Source organism: Pieris brassicae, chromosome 6 (assembly GCF_905147105.1).
Source record: "Pieris brassicae chromosome 6, ilPieBrab1.1, whole genome shotgun sequence".
Taxonomy (NCBI): domain Eukaryota; kingdom Metazoa; phylum Arthropoda; class Insecta; order Lepidoptera; family Pieridae; genus Pieris; species Pieris brassicae.
This window is the reverse complement of record NC_059670.1, coordinates 21,582,629-21,601,997: the sequence shown is the minus strand read 5'-3', so window position 1 is coordinate 21,601,997 and position 19,369 is coordinate 21,582,629. Positions and strand designations below refer to the sequence as shown.

At 39.5% G+C, this 19,369-nt stretch overlaps 1 protein-coding gene across 17 annotated transcripts in view; it reads left to right on the top strand.

Annotated features, from left to right (window-relative positions):
• LOC123710707 (plasma membrane calcium-transporting ATPase 3) overlaps positions 1 to 19,369 on the top strand; it is an 87,772-nt gene that overhangs the window by 59,863 nt on the left and 8,540 nt on the right. For 9 of the 17 annotated variants that reach the window (XM_045662810.1, XM_045662811.1, XM_045662812.1 and 6 more), the window contains 20 exons: positions 5,769 to 5,969; positions 6,715 to 6,723; positions 9,776 to 9,896; positions 10,163 to 10,328; positions 11,428 to 11,521; positions 11,697 to 11,813; positions 12,772 to 12,816; positions 13,196 to 13,356; positions 13,437 to 13,652; positions 13,755 to 13,997; positions 14,070 to 14,308; positions 14,392 to 14,554; positions 14,750 to 14,851; positions 14,937 to 15,116; positions 15,238 to 15,432; positions 15,504 to 15,710; positions 15,787 to 15,985; positions 16,068 to 16,279; positions 16,355 to 16,506; positions 16,864 to 16,990. In XM_045662810.1, coding sequence (XP_045518766.1) covers positions 5,769 to 5,969; positions 6,715 to 6,723; positions 9,776 to 9,896; positions 10,163 to 10,328; positions 11,428 to 11,521; positions 11,697 to 11,813; positions 12,772 to 12,816; positions 13,196 to 13,356; positions 13,437 to 13,652; positions 13,755 to 13,997; positions 14,070 to 14,308; positions 14,392 to 14,554; positions 14,750 to 14,851; positions 14,937 to 15,116; positions 15,238 to 15,432; positions 15,504 to 15,710; positions 15,787 to 15,985; positions 16,068 to 16,279; positions 16,355 to 16,506; positions 16,864 to 16,990 — 3,149 coding nt within the window. The remainder of the gene's footprint in view (positions 1 to 5,768; positions 5,970 to 6,714; positions 6,724 to 9,775; positions 9,897 to 10,162; positions 10,329 to 11,427; positions 11,522 to 11,696; positions 11,814 to 12,771; positions 12,817 to 13,195; positions 13,357 to 13,436; positions 13,653 to 13,754; positions 13,998 to 14,069; positions 14,309 to 14,391; positions 14,555 to 14,749; positions 14,852 to 14,936; positions 15,117 to 15,237; positions 15,433 to 15,503; positions 15,711 to 15,786; positions 15,986 to 16,067; positions 16,280 to 16,354; positions 16,507 to 16,863; positions 16,991 to 19,369) is intronic. The other 8 variants (XM_045662824.1, XM_045662813.1, XM_045662825.1 and 5 more) reach the window with 5 other exon arrangements.

Below are 19,369 nucleotides of genomic sequence, written 5' to 3'. Positions count from 1 at the left end.
AAACGTTTTAATTTACTATAAATATCAAAAGTTAATAAAGGTAACTGTTTAGCCTCCCTGTAATATAAGTAATATTTATAAGACTGTTTATAACTTGGCAAGACTGGACTCGATTGCACGATTTTATTTGGACGTATTCACGTGACCTCGTATCACGAACGGTAGTTTTGATACATCATTGTTTTTAAAATCTATTTCAGTCCATACTATATTCGTCAAATCCACGTATCATAATGTGACATAATTTCGAAATGTCATAAGCGTATAGAGTATAGAACTTCAAGCGTTGCCAAGCTAATGCTAACATAATTTAGCCTACTGTGTACCGTCCCATGCCTAGCCGCCCTTTGGCAACAGTCAGTGCCAGTAAGGAACCATTCACGCAGACCTCTGTTAGTTCATTGGCTTTCATTTCATTAAACCGTTGACAATAACGCGCAGGGGTGCGTGGTAGATCCCTATCGCTGGTTTCCTTGATGTTGGCACCGACGCACACGTCTACATCGATTAATATTTCGTGCTCCACGTTTCAGTTCCTAACTATACTTGTATCGAATACGTATTACTAATAGATTGTGGCGATCTATCATTCACTATAGGAACGTTGCCAAATATCCCAGTTGTTCTTTCGGGTGTTGGTGAACCGGTCACGTGATGACAATGGTATCAATACGGCATTGATAAAATACATATTTAACTTCTTTTATTCGATTCAAGGGATACGTTAGAAGTCTCCCATTCTGGGTTTCCACAGATTTCTATTTCTAAATGATCTTACAGAAAACTAAAATAGCCCTGTCTCGTGATGTCGCAGAGAAATTTACAAATTTCGTCTGTGACGTCAGCATTTTTGACGCTGAGCAGACGTCAAATGCTGTTTGTGACGATAGACCCTCCAGATCCACTGCGTCTACTATAATTCCAATAATATTAATTACGAATATTGCTTGTAAGCTGTGACGCCCAAAGCAGTTCTGTTTATTTTAGTCACGCGGTATTATCTATTCGTGTTTATTTAGGCCCATTGCATAACGGCTTTAATTTGTTTACTGAATTTTATTCGATTTTTTCTTTCTGCTTTCCAGAATTCCTTTTGGTTCTATCGTGCAGTCTAATAGGTTTCTTAATCTTTAAATCTTTGTATACTGTAATAAAATAGCCCGAACTGAATAACTAGCGGCTTTTATAATGTGAAAACGAGCTATTTTAGAAGTAACATTGAAAATACAATAGTTTTTTTCCGTTGATTCATGGACTGGCATTTATAGGGCGTACTGAAACAATCCGGCTCGTTTGTTTTATTTAACCGACGGTCTTTCATCAGTAACAACGGGCCTCGAAAGCAATTTAGTTTCGTAACCCTTCTCATATAGCCTGCGATGTAGGGTTGCCACTTGCTTAGAAGTGGAACTTTCAAGATAACGTTATTGCATCTTCAAGTTATCGGGTTTTGCCTACCCTTTTCCAGAATAAGTCTGGCAATAATTATAAATTTTAAGAATAATAAAAGGATAAATGAGATAGACATCCGTTCTATTACCGAGAAATTATTACATAACTTCATTTACCTTGAGTGATTATAAATTTAATTTTTTTTTTCTCGTATTTAGTTTCTATCTCCGACCGACCCTATATCATCGCGTCAGTTCCGTCTGGATTCCGCTAAAGTTTATATACCTCTGGAGATCTACTTGAGTGTCTCGTGTTTTGAATTCTAAGTTTAGCCGTTTCCAGCGTTGTTCCCAATTTAATTGGCTGTTGATGCCTTTAAGGAAGATTTGAAAGGAACAATTTTTGCTTCCCATCTATCGAAATCCTTGTTTTTATTTTATCGTTTGTGTTATGTATAAATGAATGTTATACATTAAACTTTAAATAATTCTGTCAATTTACAGATACTTTATTTCTCAAAGAATTACTTTCTGAGATAATTTAACTTTGAGGTATTTTAGTTGTGTTATCAAATTATTAGAAATTAAGCTATAATAAAAACTTCGTTCATATCGACCTTATCAGTGCGTTTCAACATAACTTAGGCAGTTTAATTTAGCTAAAACGATAAGTTATTCAGTACTTATAGTAAACTCTTGCGGTCATTAACAAATATCTAATGTCCCGACATAAATCGCTTTTTCCTTACCGCACTACTAGTATCTGCATTGGCATTTATATTTGGTTTCACGTCTTCCGCAATCTCGTCTTCTGCTACGCTATTTTCAATGTTAACAGCTTATTTTAGAGGCTCAAATGGTTTGTATTTGCGTAGTGTTATATTCGTATCGCCGAGACTTGCATTACCCGATTAAATTTCATTTAAGTTCAGTGCATAAGAGCTTAGTTTCTATATTTAGGGATTTCCAATTTGGGAGAGCGAAGTAATTTATTACCTGTACATACCCCGACCACTTAGTGGATAAAATAGCAATTAAATCTATATACATTTCAAGCAGAGTTTGTAATAGATTTAGCGTGAATTTCGATATAAAAAGATTGAAAATACTCACTGTTTCTGAAGATTTATTGACGCTGACCTCATAGGTTTAAATGGTTTAAAATGTTTGTAATACTCTGAGTCAGCTATGATAAATTTGTCATGTTAATACACACGTCCTGTAACATACGCTGCACTTCCGCAAGACAGTGACGTTTGGTTTAATTATACACATTACATCTAACTATAATGATACAAATTCAGTCACAGAATTACATATTCACTAATATTACGCGAGAGGCATACAAATGATTGTGGCAGGTTTTATGAACACCCTTCTATAAATTTATGCTCATCTTAGTCATAGGTCAATATTAAGTAATAATTCCTGCAATTAAGAACGTCTAGAATCAAACGTTTTTTTTTTTAATTTTTTAAATCAATAACTTTTAATTATATTTTTTTATCTCGCAAAAATCTCAATTCGTCCATGATGGAATTCGTGGTATTTCTGAGTTACATAGACAAACAATGATTATGGACCTAGAAATTAACATATAAATAAAACATAAAAATTAAAGACTATTTATTGGTTACCCTTTGCCGTACAATGCATACATTCTACAAATTTTGCTGAGTTTATTCTCGTAAGTGTTTATGTGTCAGTGAAAATTATGAAAAACAAAAGTAATGAACGTCTTTCGTTTAGTTTAAACGCGGTCATTACTCTTTGCTCCTGCGGATATTTATTTGTTTATACTCAGAAAGTAGCACTTAAAAACATGTTTTAAGTACATTTTAGTTATGTTGTTTTGTTATCGACTGCGACTACTTCCACGTGCGAAAATTAAAAATGATAAGTAACAAAATGTTATTTTCATAACTGTTGCCTTAGTTTTGAGTTTGACAAAGTTTTACGTCTAGACTGCAAAGATCAATAATTTTAATAATGATTTAAAGATATTGTATTTTTATAAGCACGTGTTGGTTTTAAAACGTATGACGATTTCTAAGGAAACACTAAAATTACTGGAGAAGAAAAAGTTTGTCTTTGTTGAAATACATGAAAGTACAGCTTACTTGTAATATTTAGTGGATATTTAGTAAGTTACCTCCTATCTAATGTACCGGTTATTAAAATATAAATTTTTATAATCAGAAAAGAAGCCGTGCGAATATAGCCTTTTTTATGCTAGAACTAAAAAAGGCTATATTAAACTCTAAGACGGCGTCTAAGCTAAATAATACGCATGTCAAAAACATATTGGATTTTTACATACGGTCCAGTCATTGTTCGCGCTTAATCTTACCCTACTAAACCTAGAAATCGCGTTATACCAGAATATAACGAACTCCCAAATTTCCGGCCCGAGCTGTGATCGGTTTATTTTAAACATATAATTTAAGTTCCATTATATATTGTTAACATCTATAAGAAAATTATATAAACTGTTAATTGTTAACATTGTTGGTTTAAAATTTGCATATACACTACAAACATTTGAATTGTTGGATCATAAAGTAAATATTAAGCAATTAATTTAATTATATTAAAATTTTCATTTATCAACTATTGTTATACAAGTTATACCGGGGCACAGCCTTATACGTTAGCCAGGTGTAATTGTGGCAGCTGCCTTCGCTATTAATGGCTTTATGTGAACTATACAACTTTACGTATTGTTTTACGTGTTTTCACACGATATTTTATTTGTATAAAAAGACGTCCTATTGGACAAATACCGTTTTAAAAAATAGTGTTTACAAACCTTTTGCGATAAGAGTGAAAGTTGTCAGCAATTTAAATAATTATGAGAATGTCTTGTAGTTGTTTTACGAGGATTATAAAACGTAATGTATGTGATCTCAAGTCGGATCTTGAGACCGGTTAAGAGTGCCGTTAAATTGATTGTTTCACCTTCCGGTGTGCGAACAGCCTAATGTGTTGTATTTTTTTTCCCTTATTACCACTGTATTGTATTTGCCTTCAACAATTAATATTCATACATACATATTTAAGACAAAGTATTTAGTTGTATTCATTAGTCTCAATAGTTTAAAACTCACCAAAGTAATGTACAATTGTTCAGATTTCCGTACATTGTCCATATGGGTCTTGTTAAGCGTTTACTGCCAATAAAACGTTCTCTGGCGTTTTATACGTTTGCGAAAATATCGTTAAAAAGCTGATTTGATTATAATTAACCCAATCAGTTTACGAGTTAAAGGGATTACTGAGTCACTTTTTATTTTCATTTTTTAAATATATATTTAGTCAAAATATGTAAGAAAAGTTTAACTAGAAGTGTGTGTGTGTATTGTCGATGTTACAAGTTAAAATGTTGACGAAAGATTATAAGTATTTCATGATATATTTGATCGTACTTTAGAATTTTATTACAGAAGCTACTTTATGATAAACAAAGAAGCGAATGTAGTAGAAATATTATATAACGAAGCGTACGAGGCGGAAGGTGTAAATATAGATCGATAATCGTAAAACATGCCATTGAGTGTGTAACGAGGCAGCGAGCGAACTGCCGGGACATACTCGCGTATCTTGTGCGTGTGGTTTTGGAATATTAACTCCAATGTAGTTGTTAAACTTAAATTTGATTTTATAATACGCTGTAAAGCTTTTGTAATGAACCACTGCCTATATGCCGTTTTATTTATTAATTTTTAATAGTTACCAATTATGATTCAAAACTGCGTCATTAGCAGTCGTATTAATAGAATTACTAAATATGACCTTACGAAATATGAAAGAAATTCACGAAAAAGGGCACGTTATTAACGTTTATCGATGTATAGCTTCATTGATTGACATCCTTTACACGATCTCTGATCAACGGATTTAATTTTACATGACCTCAAACATAACACAAATTTTAACCAATAATTACCTATGTCGGGATAATCCTGACTTGAGTACAAACCGGTAACGTAGAAATATTGTGGTTACTTGACGTTCACACTTATTTTGGTTGGTCGCAATGGTATCTTTGATGTTGGGTTCTGATGGAGCTTTGATGTTTTATGATATTTGTTAACAATCGAAAATGGATTTTATTTCTATTTAGTTAATGTTGGTTTTGCAGCGCTTCAAAACGTCTTTATTGAATTTTTAGTGCTAAGTTTATATGTTTCCACTATATTTTTAATATCGAAAATTTATACTAAAAATACTAATACATATGGGGTAAATAAATCTGTTGTGTATTAGATCTTTCACGTCAGTACATAATTTTAATATTGACGCTTTAATTTGAAAATGAAGACTGAACCACGCAAGGGCCTCAAAAAGAGTTTATCTAAAGATTAATTTTGATTTCAGGTCTTAGCGGGTCGAAAGCCGACCAGCAGCACAGGCGGGAAGTGTTCGGTTCCAACTTGATTCCGCCCAAGCCGCCCAAGACCTTCCTAACGCTCGTGTGGGAGGCATTGCAGGACGTCACGCTCATCATCCTGGAAGTGGCTGCTGTGGTCTCGTTGGGCTTGAGTTTCTACAAACCGTCCGAAGACGAAAGTGATATTGGTGAGTCATTTAACTGTTATTTAGTGTTAAATTAATAGTAAAATAATTAAATACTCGAGAATCACATACAATTAAATTCCTTTTATTAGTTATTTTATAATTTATAAATACGATAGTTAGGAAGTTTCGTTCTGATGTATTGGTGAAACAATTTCTGACAAATATTAAAATGCATTTAAATCTTTTAAGTGTTAAGACGTCATCTAAGCTTTTTTAGAGATGCGTTTGCTTCGATATTTAATAAAATTAAAAAAAACCTTTTTTCGCAACGTCATTTTAATTGTAGCATTTCAAATAGTACGCAACGCATAGGAATTAGCCAAAGGCCATGCTAATGGATATGAAATATTGGCACAATGCAGCAAAACTCATCAAACTTTATAGGCACGAATCGATTCTAACGATTCAACTCGATTTGCTGCTTCAATCTATATTGTAATAGTGTTCAATTTTATCGTTTTCGAGATGCGAGCCTTTTATTGCAAATCGTAAAAAAACATGTATTGTTGTGTAATGTGTAAGGTTGTCTTATCTACATTACTCCTCTACGGTTTTCATTTGCCAGGGTTTTATCAGTTGGACCCTCGAATCTAGTTTAACTTATTACTACGTGTTACAGAATATTGTATGATACAAGTAAAGTATTGTTTTTTTATGTTTCATAAACTCATATTGTATATAAATTATGTTTTATAAGAGTATATAATGTTATGTGTATTCTTTTATATGTCTATTGGATCATTAGACAGTATTGGTAAGAATATCGGTGTAAATTTTGTGCTGTCCTGCACTACCCCGGCCCTTTAGTTTGGTGTACGTTAAGCATGACTGTATATATAATATACAAAATTACATGTAATATGTTTTTTAACAAATATCGGTTAAAAATCGCTTAGTTTATGTTCAATGTACGCCATTTTAATGCTTGCTCTGACAAGGTGTTTTGTGATTAGAAAATGAGGATATACATCAAAGATAAAAGCGGGTATCGCATCCCCGACCCTTGAAAGATATGGCTGAGGGTACTAAATATTAACGATACTATTCAAGGAGATGCAGGCTTGTTCCTTTGATGTATGTATCTACTCGTAGTTGTGTTTAGCACATGGTTATTTTTAGTATTAAAGGACTAGGTTTATAGTTTTTCACAGTGCCTTGGAATATTCCTGGTTATAAAATACAAACTATTTAACACTTCACACTATGTCAGTTGTATTGTCAGATTTCTTAACCCAAGATATATACTTTATAGACATATTTAAAACTTACATACAAACACTTTATATAGTATATATCTGCAATTGCAATTCGCTTGTACACTAGCACTTTCAAAATCAAGAGCAGTCTCTAATGTCTCACTGAATGACCTTAAACTTTAAAATTATACATCTCCAAGTGTTCTAAACCGATGAGTGACGTTACAAATAAATTCGTTTTCTTTTCAATTAAAATAAATAATATCTTATTTAGTTCTTAAGGTCGGGCGGAATGTATATAGATGAGTAAATATATTTAATTCCCCGTTATAAACCCTAATACGCACGTATTTACAGACAAATTCTTTGTGTCGGAATATCTCACAGCCACTGGTTATGTTAAATCAGTTTCGTGGTTGAACTGTAATCATATGAAGATCCAATGATCCGAGATATTGCGTTTGGTTAAATAATTAAATTTATTTATGGTTAGTTTAAATGGTTTGAAAAATGTATAATTATTCAATTTAACGATAAAAACGAACTTATTCATGAATAACATTCACAATTCTTTGTCTGCTTCATTGATAATGTTGCCTTTTAAGTAAGTAAGAGGATCCAAAAGTATATATGTATTTTTATTGTAACCGTATGCTAGAGGTACGGGTTAAAGGAACTATGTATATATATATATCTATATATAATTTCGTTTACGCCGTGCCTTCATTGTAATATCATTATCGAGCGGGGTCGTGAATTCGTGAGAATATGAACAAATGTCCCAAATGACTTAAGGCAATGACCCTATACTGAAATTAATATTTTAGTCCTTCGTGGCATTGCCCTGTTCTATTATTGTATTATCGGAATAATTAAATTTAATAAATCCAGTAGTTTATATAGAATATTTCATACATAAATAAAACAATGGCGCTACAACCTTTTTAGGTCTGGGCCTCAGATTTCTGTATCTGTTTCATGACCATTTGTTAATCTAACAGGCAAGTAGGTGATCAGCCTTCTGAGCCTAATGGAATATGGAATGTTATGGGAAAATTTGGTTTTTATTTTACATACATTTTACCGAATAAATAACCAATAGAGCCATGGAAAACTTGTTTTAAAATAAAACAATAAAACTCACTTTGCATAATTAGATTTTCGTTTCGCGAATTGAAAAACATGTTTATTTTCACATAAAGAAAACTACACAAATGTTGCACAACGGAAGACTTGGAGTATCATTTGTACAAATTATTTTTAACTGTAGCCTGTAATGAAATCCGAGTCACAATTCCGGTTAAAGTGGTTGCTTAAAGCTCTGTTATAACGATGCGACCCTAAGCCGGGAACAATATGTTGGTACATATTGTTATAAGTGTTGGTTAGGACAGAAATGAGCAACTTTTTACACAATTGTATTTCTTGGCATTTTGGGGTTGTTCAGGTATTGTTTTAATTTAATTTAGACTGTTTTGCAGAAATATAAGTAAATCGAGGTTAATTTTCAGCACACATACTGGCCTTGCAGAATTGCTCTTTATTCAGTTGTAGTTTTAAAAAGTAATTCTTAAGACATTTATAAACGAAAAGATTGATTGCAAACAGCTTCATTACATAGTTTAAGAGCACAATTCGGCCAGTATACCCTTTTGCCTACTTAATACGTCTTAAACGAATCGCTATCCCTATTAATTGAAATAATTAGTAATTAACTTCTACAAATTCAGGTTTTTACCAACAGCAAGCCATGTTTCATACTTACGTTGTTTGCCACCGAAATTAAAACGTATTATTTCAAGTCATAAATTACTTTACACACGCAAACCGAAAATACCCTTATAATTAATAACAAAGGTATTTAAAATAGCCTTTATACGAATAATTACTTTATTGAAGGGTTCAAGAAACGAGTGAACCACGATGGAAAAATTATGCAAATTCATTATTGTGATTTTATTGACCAAAGACTAGGATCAAACTCTTACACATAATCATCTAATATGTTTAAATGTCATGTTGGTCGGTAATAAACTGTACATGCAAAAGTCACGCAAGCGTGACTTTTCACGTTACCCCAAACCTATATTATGTTTTTAATCTTAAACAACAAACTAAACAAATTAAGGAATGGGAAATTTGGGTCACTGTATAGTAAAATATTTCTAAACACTTTCTAATGCTCTAAACTATGCCTCACACTTCACCTGTATTTCAAGCTGCAAGTTAAAATTATTAAGAAACAATCCAAAAGTAAAATACGGAAGAAATTAAGTGTAATTTACCCCATTTGAACGGATTTTGATAGATCTTAGCTATCGACATGCTTGACCAACCAAAGTCTTAGCCTAATCTAAAAATCACAGCTTGGAATAAAGATCGAAGTTCTTTTTTAATGTCTAGATGTACACTTTACAAAACAGCGTTGTTCACGTGTGTTTTATTTTAGTTTAGATCATATTACGCCATTAAGGTGGGATATGTGTCAACTATTCACGTAGAGGAAAAAAGATTAACTCTCTCAAAAATATTAGATCGCATTAAGCAAATTGGTTTATGACGAATACTGTAAATGTTGATGAAATCACTGCAGTTTTATATGTTTTTCAGGGCACATTGATGAAGAGGAGGGTCACTACCAGTGGATCGAGGGTCTCGCTATCTTAATATCAGTTATAGTTGTCGTCATAGTAACAGCGTTTAATGATTATACGAAAGAAAGACAGTTTAGGTGAGTTATTTCATACTATATGTGAAGACTATATATATATATATATATATATATATTTATTTTAAGTATATACCTTTTCTTTACATTATTTTGTCTATTCTTCCCATATCAGATTATATGTATCCTTAATATTCTACAAAAAATACTTTAAAATGAATGCTTTTTTTGAATAATAGCAATGAACGATAAGCATAGAGATTTGCGAATACTTAAATAGCATCTATTACATTATTATTCATGCCTAATCTACGTAACCCACCCTCCAGAGGTCTCCAGTCTCGGATAGAAGGTGAGCACAAGTTCGCGGTGATACGAAGCAGCGAAGTAAATCAGGTACCGATAAGTGATATAGTGGTGGGAGACATCTGCCAGATCAAGTATGGAGACCTTTTACCCGCTGATGGCGTACTGCTGCAGAGTAACGACTTGAAGGTATGCAATAGTTATGGTTTGTTATATTTAGAAGACATTTTTCATTATAAATTTCTTAATATTACCCCCAACAATCGTGGTGCGGGACTCATTTATTACATATAAGTTAAGAAAGTTCCAAATATATATATTTCGACTCGGACTATTTTCATAGGCGAGATGACGGACCACAATAGCTAATCTACTTAACACAAAAGATTTCCCTGAAAAGCCTTTATAATAATAGGATTGATTTTAAAAGAAATATACAAGTAAACATCAAGCCTTGAATTGAATTAATTTAACTTATGGAGGTATCTTGGAAATATTACAAATTACTACATTTACTCAATATAATCTATACTCCTATATATATATTAATATATAAACAATCAATTAGCCTAGTAACATATCTGACACAATTATAAAAGATAAAAATGCCGCATAGCTGTTATCAAATCACTGTGGCGTTATCTTATATCAATTTGCGTCAATTGTCACTGCAGGTCGCGTGATTCACATAATGCGACAAAGTTATCAAATAATATTAAATGAATCATTTATCTACGCTTATATTAAGAGGAATTTTTATTTTGTTCTTATGATAGCCTAAAATACATTCTGCCAAATTCATTCATTTACAGAAATGCATACATTACCTTACAGTAAAATTTGTATAACATTTAATACATAATGTACACAATATTGCTACTGTGAACACACATCGAACATATAAATATGTTAGTGCCGGAGACAGCATTCCGTAGAAAGGTCTTTGTTGACGGGGATCTGTGCAACAGATTCTGGCTTATGATATCGTAAACAACATTGGACTTAGCACAAATCCCATAGGTATAAATAACCGAGTTCTTAGAGAACGGTGAGCCTACCCGTTTGCCCCGTTCTATAAAGAAAAATCTCTTGGGTCGCTCAACCCCCGCAATATTTTCAGCATGTAGTAGGGCAACTTTAAGTCCCAATAATTAAAACCACCCGTAATTGGCTGCATCTAACATGTAATATCTTTAAATCAATATACACTTAAACACGTCCGACCGACACTTCTTAGGGTCACAATTTTTTTGGTCGATAGTGGTACATATGAATGTATGTATTCCAGATCGACGAGTCTTCGTTAACGGGTGAATCGGACCATGTGAAGAAGGGAGAATCGTTTGATCCCATGGTGCTATCCGGTACACACGTTATGGAAGGTAAGGAATACATAGGAATTTGCCACTAATGTTTCTCTTAGTAATTTATTTCTCCTAAGATAAATATTTTCATAGAAATACTAGAAAAGAATTGTAAAAAGTAATATAGGTATATATACTTATTCATAGACTTGTAAATTGACTTAAATTAAAATTTAATAATACCGAATTCCAGGCTCAGGAAAAATGCTTGTAACCGCCGTGGGAGTGAACTCGCAAGCCGGTATTATTTTCACCCTTTTGGGTGCAGCCGTCGACAAGCAAGAGAAGGAGATCAAGCAGATGAAGAAAGGTCAGAAACCTCTCCGCTTAATCCTCTAGTTCTGGTGGTCCATTGAATAAATTGTCTATGTTTGAAGTTATACGCCAGAAAGACATATAATCGCTAATAGCTAACTAGATAATGCTCATTTAGAGAACACGGACCAAGTGACTGAGCTTTTAGAATCTTAGTTTGCTTTGACAGTTGATATCGATTATCACAAAAAAATTAAAAACACTTTCTAGTTTCTCTTAATATTAAATAATCGTAGATACGCTATCGGACGACATTTTAAAAGGTTTTTTTTTTAAATTTGAATTTGCTACGTATGTTTTAATTTAGATATCAAATGTCAAAGAGTTGCGTGCATTAGCGACATGATTGCGATGCTCGTTGACGACGCACCAGTGTCGAATTAATTTTATATGAAATTGGTGAAATTTGTACTCGAGCACCAAAACAATTGAATTATATTAATCAAGTCGAGAACTACTTCACCAGTTTTGAGACCTCATTATATATAAACGGTGCAACGTTGTCGTCAGTTCGTGTATGTGTTCGACTAATGCCCGATACCGTCTCGTCAGCATGGTCCCGTGCCCCAACCCCGTAGTCGTTAGATTAGATGTCATCCCCCGTCTGTATGAATTGTTCCCGTATAAAATAATCTCGTCTCCAGTTTAAACGAATGAAATAAACGCATCGGAGCTTTCGCTCGAACACTTTCGACCCGAGAGCTACGAGGGTTTAAGGCTCGTCAATCGACAGTGTTCGAGCGAGACGACCTCAGAGTTACCCCACTAGTGCCATACAATGACATCCGGTTTCTCTTTTCGTTTCTCTCCACCCCGTCCCGGCCCGCCACACCCGCCGCACCCGCCGCCGACGAATAAACGATAAACACACATTTACCCGCATCGTGTACTGTCGTGTTGGCATGATGTTAATCCGATATTCCTCTCGTGCGTTTGACAATTTGGGCCGCTAGAAGCTAAAAAGCAGCGCAAGGAGACGCAGCGCAAGAGCCTCACGGGTAAGTCTCTCCCCCGCCCTCGCCTCGGCCCCGCTTGCCCCACCTCTCGCTCTGCTTCCCGCATTACGCTTTTTGACATCGCTCGTGACGCTTCCTAATCGATTTCTTTTTAGTTCAAAACAGTTCAATGGTTTCATTGAATTCAATAGATTAAATTAAAGTTTAGAACGAGTTTTAAACTCTATTTTTTTTAACTATTAAATGTGCACTGTAAAACATTTCCTGGTGATGATTCCGTTCATAGCACGTCGTACAAAACTAGTCTTCTTTCGATTAACATTGGTGTTTGCCACGCTTCGTGTGTCGAATGAATTTCGGGCTTCCGCTACGGGGTCGATAGCGGAAGCCCCGAAGAGCGAACGCGGTCTAAGATGAGTAGTCGGCGGTTTAGGTGACGACGACGCGTTGCCGGCCGCCGCGAACCACGCCCACCCCGACGACAACCACGTGGCACCCTCCGGAGACAAACCGGCGCCGGAAGCCGCCCACAAGAAGGAGAAGTCCGTGCTGCAGGCCAAGCTCACCAAGTTGGCCATTCAGGTCAGAATCGCTTCACTTTCACGTTTATTACGACGTCCACGGAAAAAGAGGAACAGCAAAGATATTCGGAACCATTACAGATCGGGTACGCCGGGTCGACGATAGCCGTGCTTACTGTGATAATCCTCATCATCCAATTCTGCGTGCAAACATTCGTGATAGAGGAGAAGGTGTGGAAGGCCACGTACATCAACAACCTGGTCAAGCACCTCATCATCGGAGTGACCGTGCTGGTGGTGGCCGTTCCTGAAGGTCTACCGCTGGCCGTCACCCTGTCGCTCGCTTATTCAGTCAAGGTAAGTTTCCGACAAAATGTCCGAAGACAAAAATTTCACTTCCCAAAACATTCTTCTATAGTTCTGAAATAACTCAACATTTTGAATCGACGATGATTCCAGAAAATGATGAAAGACAACAACCTGGTCCGTCACTTGGACGCCTGCGAGACCATGGGCAACGCCACGGCCATCTGCTCGGACAAGACCGGAACGCTCACCACCAACAGGATGACGGTGGTCCAGTCGTACATCTGCGAGAAGCTGTGCAAGGTCACCCCTCACTTCAGGGACATCCCGGCCGACGTCGGAGAGACGATGATCGAGGGCATATCCATCAACAGCGCTTTCACCTCCAGGATCATGGTGCGAAGACGCGCGGGCGATCGATTATTTCTTGATAGGATAGGTTTAACGTCGAAATAATTCTCGTTCCAGCCCTCTCAGGACCCGACGGGCCCTCCGATGCAAGTCGGAAACAAGACGGAGTGCGCCCTCCTAGGGTTCGTCTTGGGCTTGGGGCAGAGCTACGAGGCGGTTCGCGAACGACACCCGGAGGAGTCTTTCACGCGAGTGTACACGTTCAACTCGGTTCGGAAAAGCATGTCCACGGTCGTACCGCACAAGGGCGGATACCGTCTGTACACCAAGGGTGCCTCCGAAATCGTCCTCAAGAAGTGAGGCCCGAACACCATTCATATCATTCTAATCTGTTCTCGTTCGTCTCCCCTTTGACATGTTTCTGTTTGTCCCGCTTCAGGTGTGCGTTCATCTACGGCCACGAGGGTCGCCTGGAGAAATTCACGAGAGACATGCAGGACCGGCTCGTGCGACAGGTCATCGAACCCATGGCCTGCGACGGACTTCGGACCATTTCCGTGGCCTACAGGGACTTCGTGCCCGGAAAGGCTGAAATCAACCAGGTATTTAAGTCGAAATAATGTTCATGTGAAGGAAAACATGCTGAAGAAACCGGCTCGCCTATTAGATTGAACTGCTTTCTTTTATTTTGTACATTTATGTGGCTTAAACCTATTCAGTTAAATGATAACGTGTTTCCTCCGTGTCAAACCGCCTGATGTGTTTATTGTGCGATCACGACGAACGATGACCCGCAGGTGCACATAGACCAGGAGCCGAACTGGGACGACGAAGACAACATCGTCAACAACCTCACTTGTCTCTGCGTCGTCGGCATCGAAGATCCCGTCAGGCCGGAGGTAGGCTTCTCCGCCGCGGAGTTCGACGCTGAGTGTTCGATTTGCGTCGCATAAAGAAACGTACAACGCCCTCCGTCTCCCACAGGTGCCCGAGGCCATCCGCAAATGTCAAAAGGCGGGCATAACGGTCCGCATGGTCACCGGCGACAACGTGAACACGGCTCGCTCGATCGCCGTCAAGTGCGGCATCCTGAAGCCCACCGACGACTTCCTCATACTCGAGGGCAAGGAGTTCAACACGCGGGTGCGAGACGCCAACGGGGAGGTTCGCTTTGTTATTTATACGCATTGTTCCTTTGGGTCTGAACGCGCGGACTCGAGGTGCCCAAATAGTTTTTATAAAAACGAAGTCGTCTCCTACTGTCATTGACCTCGTACGAATGCAGATCCAGCAGCACCTGCTGGACAAAGTGTGGCCGAAGCTGCGCGTGCTGGCCCGCTCGTCCCCCACGGACAAGTACACCTTGGTGAAGGGCATGATCGAATCCAAGGCCTTCGACAAACGGGAGGTGGTGGCCGTGACGGGCGACGGCACCAACGACGGGCCCGCGCTCAAGAAGGCCGACGTCGGATTCGCCATGGTGATTATCTTAATTTTCTCGTCCTCGAAGACGTTCGGGTTCACGTCTTGACCCTCGCCTCTTCACTCCAGGGCATTGCGGGAACGGACGTGGCCAAGGAGGCCTCGGACATCATCCTGACGGACGACAACTTCTCCTCGATCGTGAAAGCCGTGATGTGGGGTCGTAATGTATACGATTCGATCGCCAAGTTCTTGCAGTTCCAACTCACCGTCAACGTGGTGGCCGTCATCGTGGCCTTCATTGGCGCCTGCGCCATTCAGGACAGTCCGCTCAAGGTAAGACTTGCGATATTAGCGATCCGTATCACTTTATCTACGACCGGACTTCATGACGTTGAAATTTTTTTCCCAGGCGGTCCAGATGCTGTGGGTGAATCTCATAATGGACACCTTGGCGTCTCTGGCGCTAGCCACGGAGATGCCCACCCCTGACCTGCTCCAGCGAAAGCCTTACGGCAGAACCAAGCCTCTCATCTCCCGCACTATGATGAAGAACATCCTCGGACAGGCGGTCTACCAGCTCTTTATCATCTTTTCCCTGCTCTTTGTCGGTGAGATATTAATTATGGTCGCTCCGCTCATGTCAATAAATTTTATTACATAACAGTAAATAAATAATAATCTGCGATCCAGGCGACAGGATGCTGAACATCCCGTCCGGGCGCGGCCAGGCCTTGGGCACGGAACCCACCCAGCACTTCACCATCATCTTCAACACCTTCGTGATGATGACGCTCTTCAACGAGATAAACGCCCGAAAGATCCACGGCCAGAGAAACGTATTCGAGGGTCTCTTCACCAACCCCATCTTCTACTCCATTTGGATCGGCACCGCCTTTTCACAGGTGATATACGTCGCGAACGTGAACTCGTTTCGTGAACGACGAGAGACTAAACGCGATCCTCCGCTCGCATTCCAGGTCATAATAATCCAGTTCGGCGGAATGGCCTTCAGCACGGCGGGACTCACCCTGGAGCAGTGGCTCTGGTGCCTGTTCTTCGGAGCCGGAACCCTCGTCTGGGGACAGCTCGTCACCAGCATCCCCACCAGGAAGATACCCAAGAAACTCTCGTTAGTACCGCCGTCGGTCTTCAAACTCAGCTCGTTCCTAAATGTTCCACTTCTTTAAATAATTCGGTTTAAGCTGGGGTGAGATGCGCAAGCGCCCATCCGAACCGCCGACGAGACAATCTTCCAACGTTCCCACGACTAGTGCTAGAGTTAAAGAACGGGATCCAGAGTGAGTCTCATTATCGATTTCCGAAGCCGTTCTCTGGACGGTGGAGTAGACGTCGGATTCGTAGCGTCGGTAGTTCAGTTCTCATTCTCAGTTCTCAGTTCACCTTACCTCTAGCTAGTTCCATTTTAGCGTTAGCGAAGCCTCTCTCTCACTGTTCACGTCTCTCTGACCTCGCTCCGCTTTCGCAGTTGGGGCCGCGGCCAGCCGGACCCCGAGTCGATCCAACCGGGGCCGGACTACGACTCCGACCTCGACAAGAAGCCCCGAGCGGGGCAGATCCTCTGGATCCGGGGCCTCACGCGCCTTCAGACACAGGTACGCACTCCGGCCGACCGCGGGGCATTAGGTGACGGGACGGGGGTCCCGGCGATTGATTGACTCGTAAAGGAATCGGCGTCGTTTAGAATTACGATTTTGTTCCTATAAAAAGACTGATAGTTATAATGATAATATATTTTTTTACTTTCGTTTTCAATCCCGTCACTTATCGCCATTTGGGAAGATGTAGAATTTTGGGAAGATGTAGGGTTTTGGGAGTCTGTCTGCTTTTGATTTCTAAATTTCTGTGAAACTGAAACAAAATGGGTCATCGGGGGATTATATGTTGGGATTTGCCTTTTAAAACTTCATACGACTGCTATTTAATGTTTAATAAGAGATTCCAAGGGTGTAATGTGATTTTCTGATATCGTCGTACTGGACTTCGTCGGTAGAAACGAAGTCCCGGACGTCGAGAGCGTTTCCACGTCGCACAAAATACACAAAAACCCGAGGACGTGGAGACGCTCCGGAGGAACGAACCGTCAGGAATGGTAATGATAAGAGAGAGGGATAAGTTTTAGTTTACAGCGAATAGTTTGTGGAGCGCAGCCTCCGAGGACATAGTTGGGCATCCGGACGTCGAGTCCGAACGAAATGAGTTCACTTTTCCCGTCTCTGCATCCAGAGAATATCTTAGACGAAACTTCATTTTGTCACACATCCATTACAGTGAGCCGGATTATTCACAGTTCGCAATGTTTAACGTCGACATGACTCTTTGCGACTCTCGTGACTTTAAATATTTTTACATTTATTTTATTTCATTTTGTTGTTTCATTTTGTTTCTCGGTTCGGTTAATTCTCCTACGCCTGAGTTTTTTCTATGCCTACACAGAGAAACACTTTACAGATTATTAGAGTAGTGATGCTATTATTTTTGGCCCATTAACGTAGCGACTCGACCGTTCGCTCGCCGACGACCCGTTCGCCGGAGACGCGACCGGTCGGCGAGCGAACGAATCGAGATTGGATTGTTTTTGTATTAATTTAATTTACGTCCTGGTTTCATGACACACTTCAGCTATCTCTCCACGTTTCCGCCTTTACCTCTCGTCTCGCTCTCGAGTAGTACTGTCCCTGTCATGAGACCCGGGGTAAACCCGTAGACGCCGATGCCGCCGTGCATGCTCGGCGGCACCGAAGAGCGTACGCTTCCCGAACTATCTATTTATCTCCCGCCTGATACCCGTCGGCATGCGATCCGTAGGCTGTGACGATGTCACTCATCCCTCAGTGCGACCCCAAACAGTGACTATGACTAGCGATAGAGATAGAGATAGAGATAGTTCAGCCACATAACGAAACACGAGCGACTTCCTTCCGTCTATCTTTTATTTAGTCGTACTGACTGTTTGTTTTTATATTTATTTGTGTTTATTTGAGTTTGGTTTAAGATAGTGTTCGCTTGTGATCGCCACCCCGCCCCTCGCCCCGAAGGGTGCTCCCGAACCGACTCGCGACCCGCGCACGGCCCACTAACACGCGTACACGTGTTCCGAGCAGTAACGTTCGTTTGATATGTTTATTTCGATTCATTTGTTCGATGTTTGTTATTTTAAACCGAATTTTTTGAGTTACTGCTGCCGAGGAACGTTTTATTTGAGTGTGGAGTGGATTTTCTCAGACCTGTAGAGCATGCCGTGAATTTGCGACGTACTAACGACTCGTTCGACCCCACCCCCTCTCCCCTAGTGTCAATGTTTTGTGTTGTTGATTTGTTTTGTTCCGTTTGTTTGTTTTGTTTTGTCCGTGTGTCGTCCCGAGGAGGTCGGCGTAGTTGCCTGCCTCGGAAGCCTTCATTGTGTTATGTTGCGTATTATGTCGGGCTTGTGTAGTCTCAGTAGTGTACGTAGCGAGCCGACGGCGAGGGTAAGTAACGTTAGTGTTTACTCATACGATACGATTAACCTAGAAAGTTGTGTAGCTTATTAACCATTGACCTCGTGCGTCCGCGCAGACTCCGAGGCGTTTGCGCGCCGTACCGATCGTACCGTAGGGAAATCCTGGGCTCCTCCGCTAACATAGCATGGTAGATTAAGATGACTGCGTGCATAGCGAGCCGTCCGATATGTATAGACCGTGTTAGGCGACGAAGTCCCCTCCGTGCACTGGGCGGCAGCTGCGGCGTTGTCTGGGCTCGAGTAGACGTCGGGAAAGCTAAGACCTCGTTCGACCTCCCCTAGCTCCTCGTTACTTTTTGGTTTGTTTTTCTTTAGTTGGCACTTTCATTTACAAAGACACCGGCGTAGACACACACGCGCACACACACCACACACACACACACGACTTCGGCTACACACGCTCTGAAGCTGTCCTATTTTCGGCCCGTTTGGTTTGTTTTCCATACATTGAACACTCGACTGTGATAAGCCG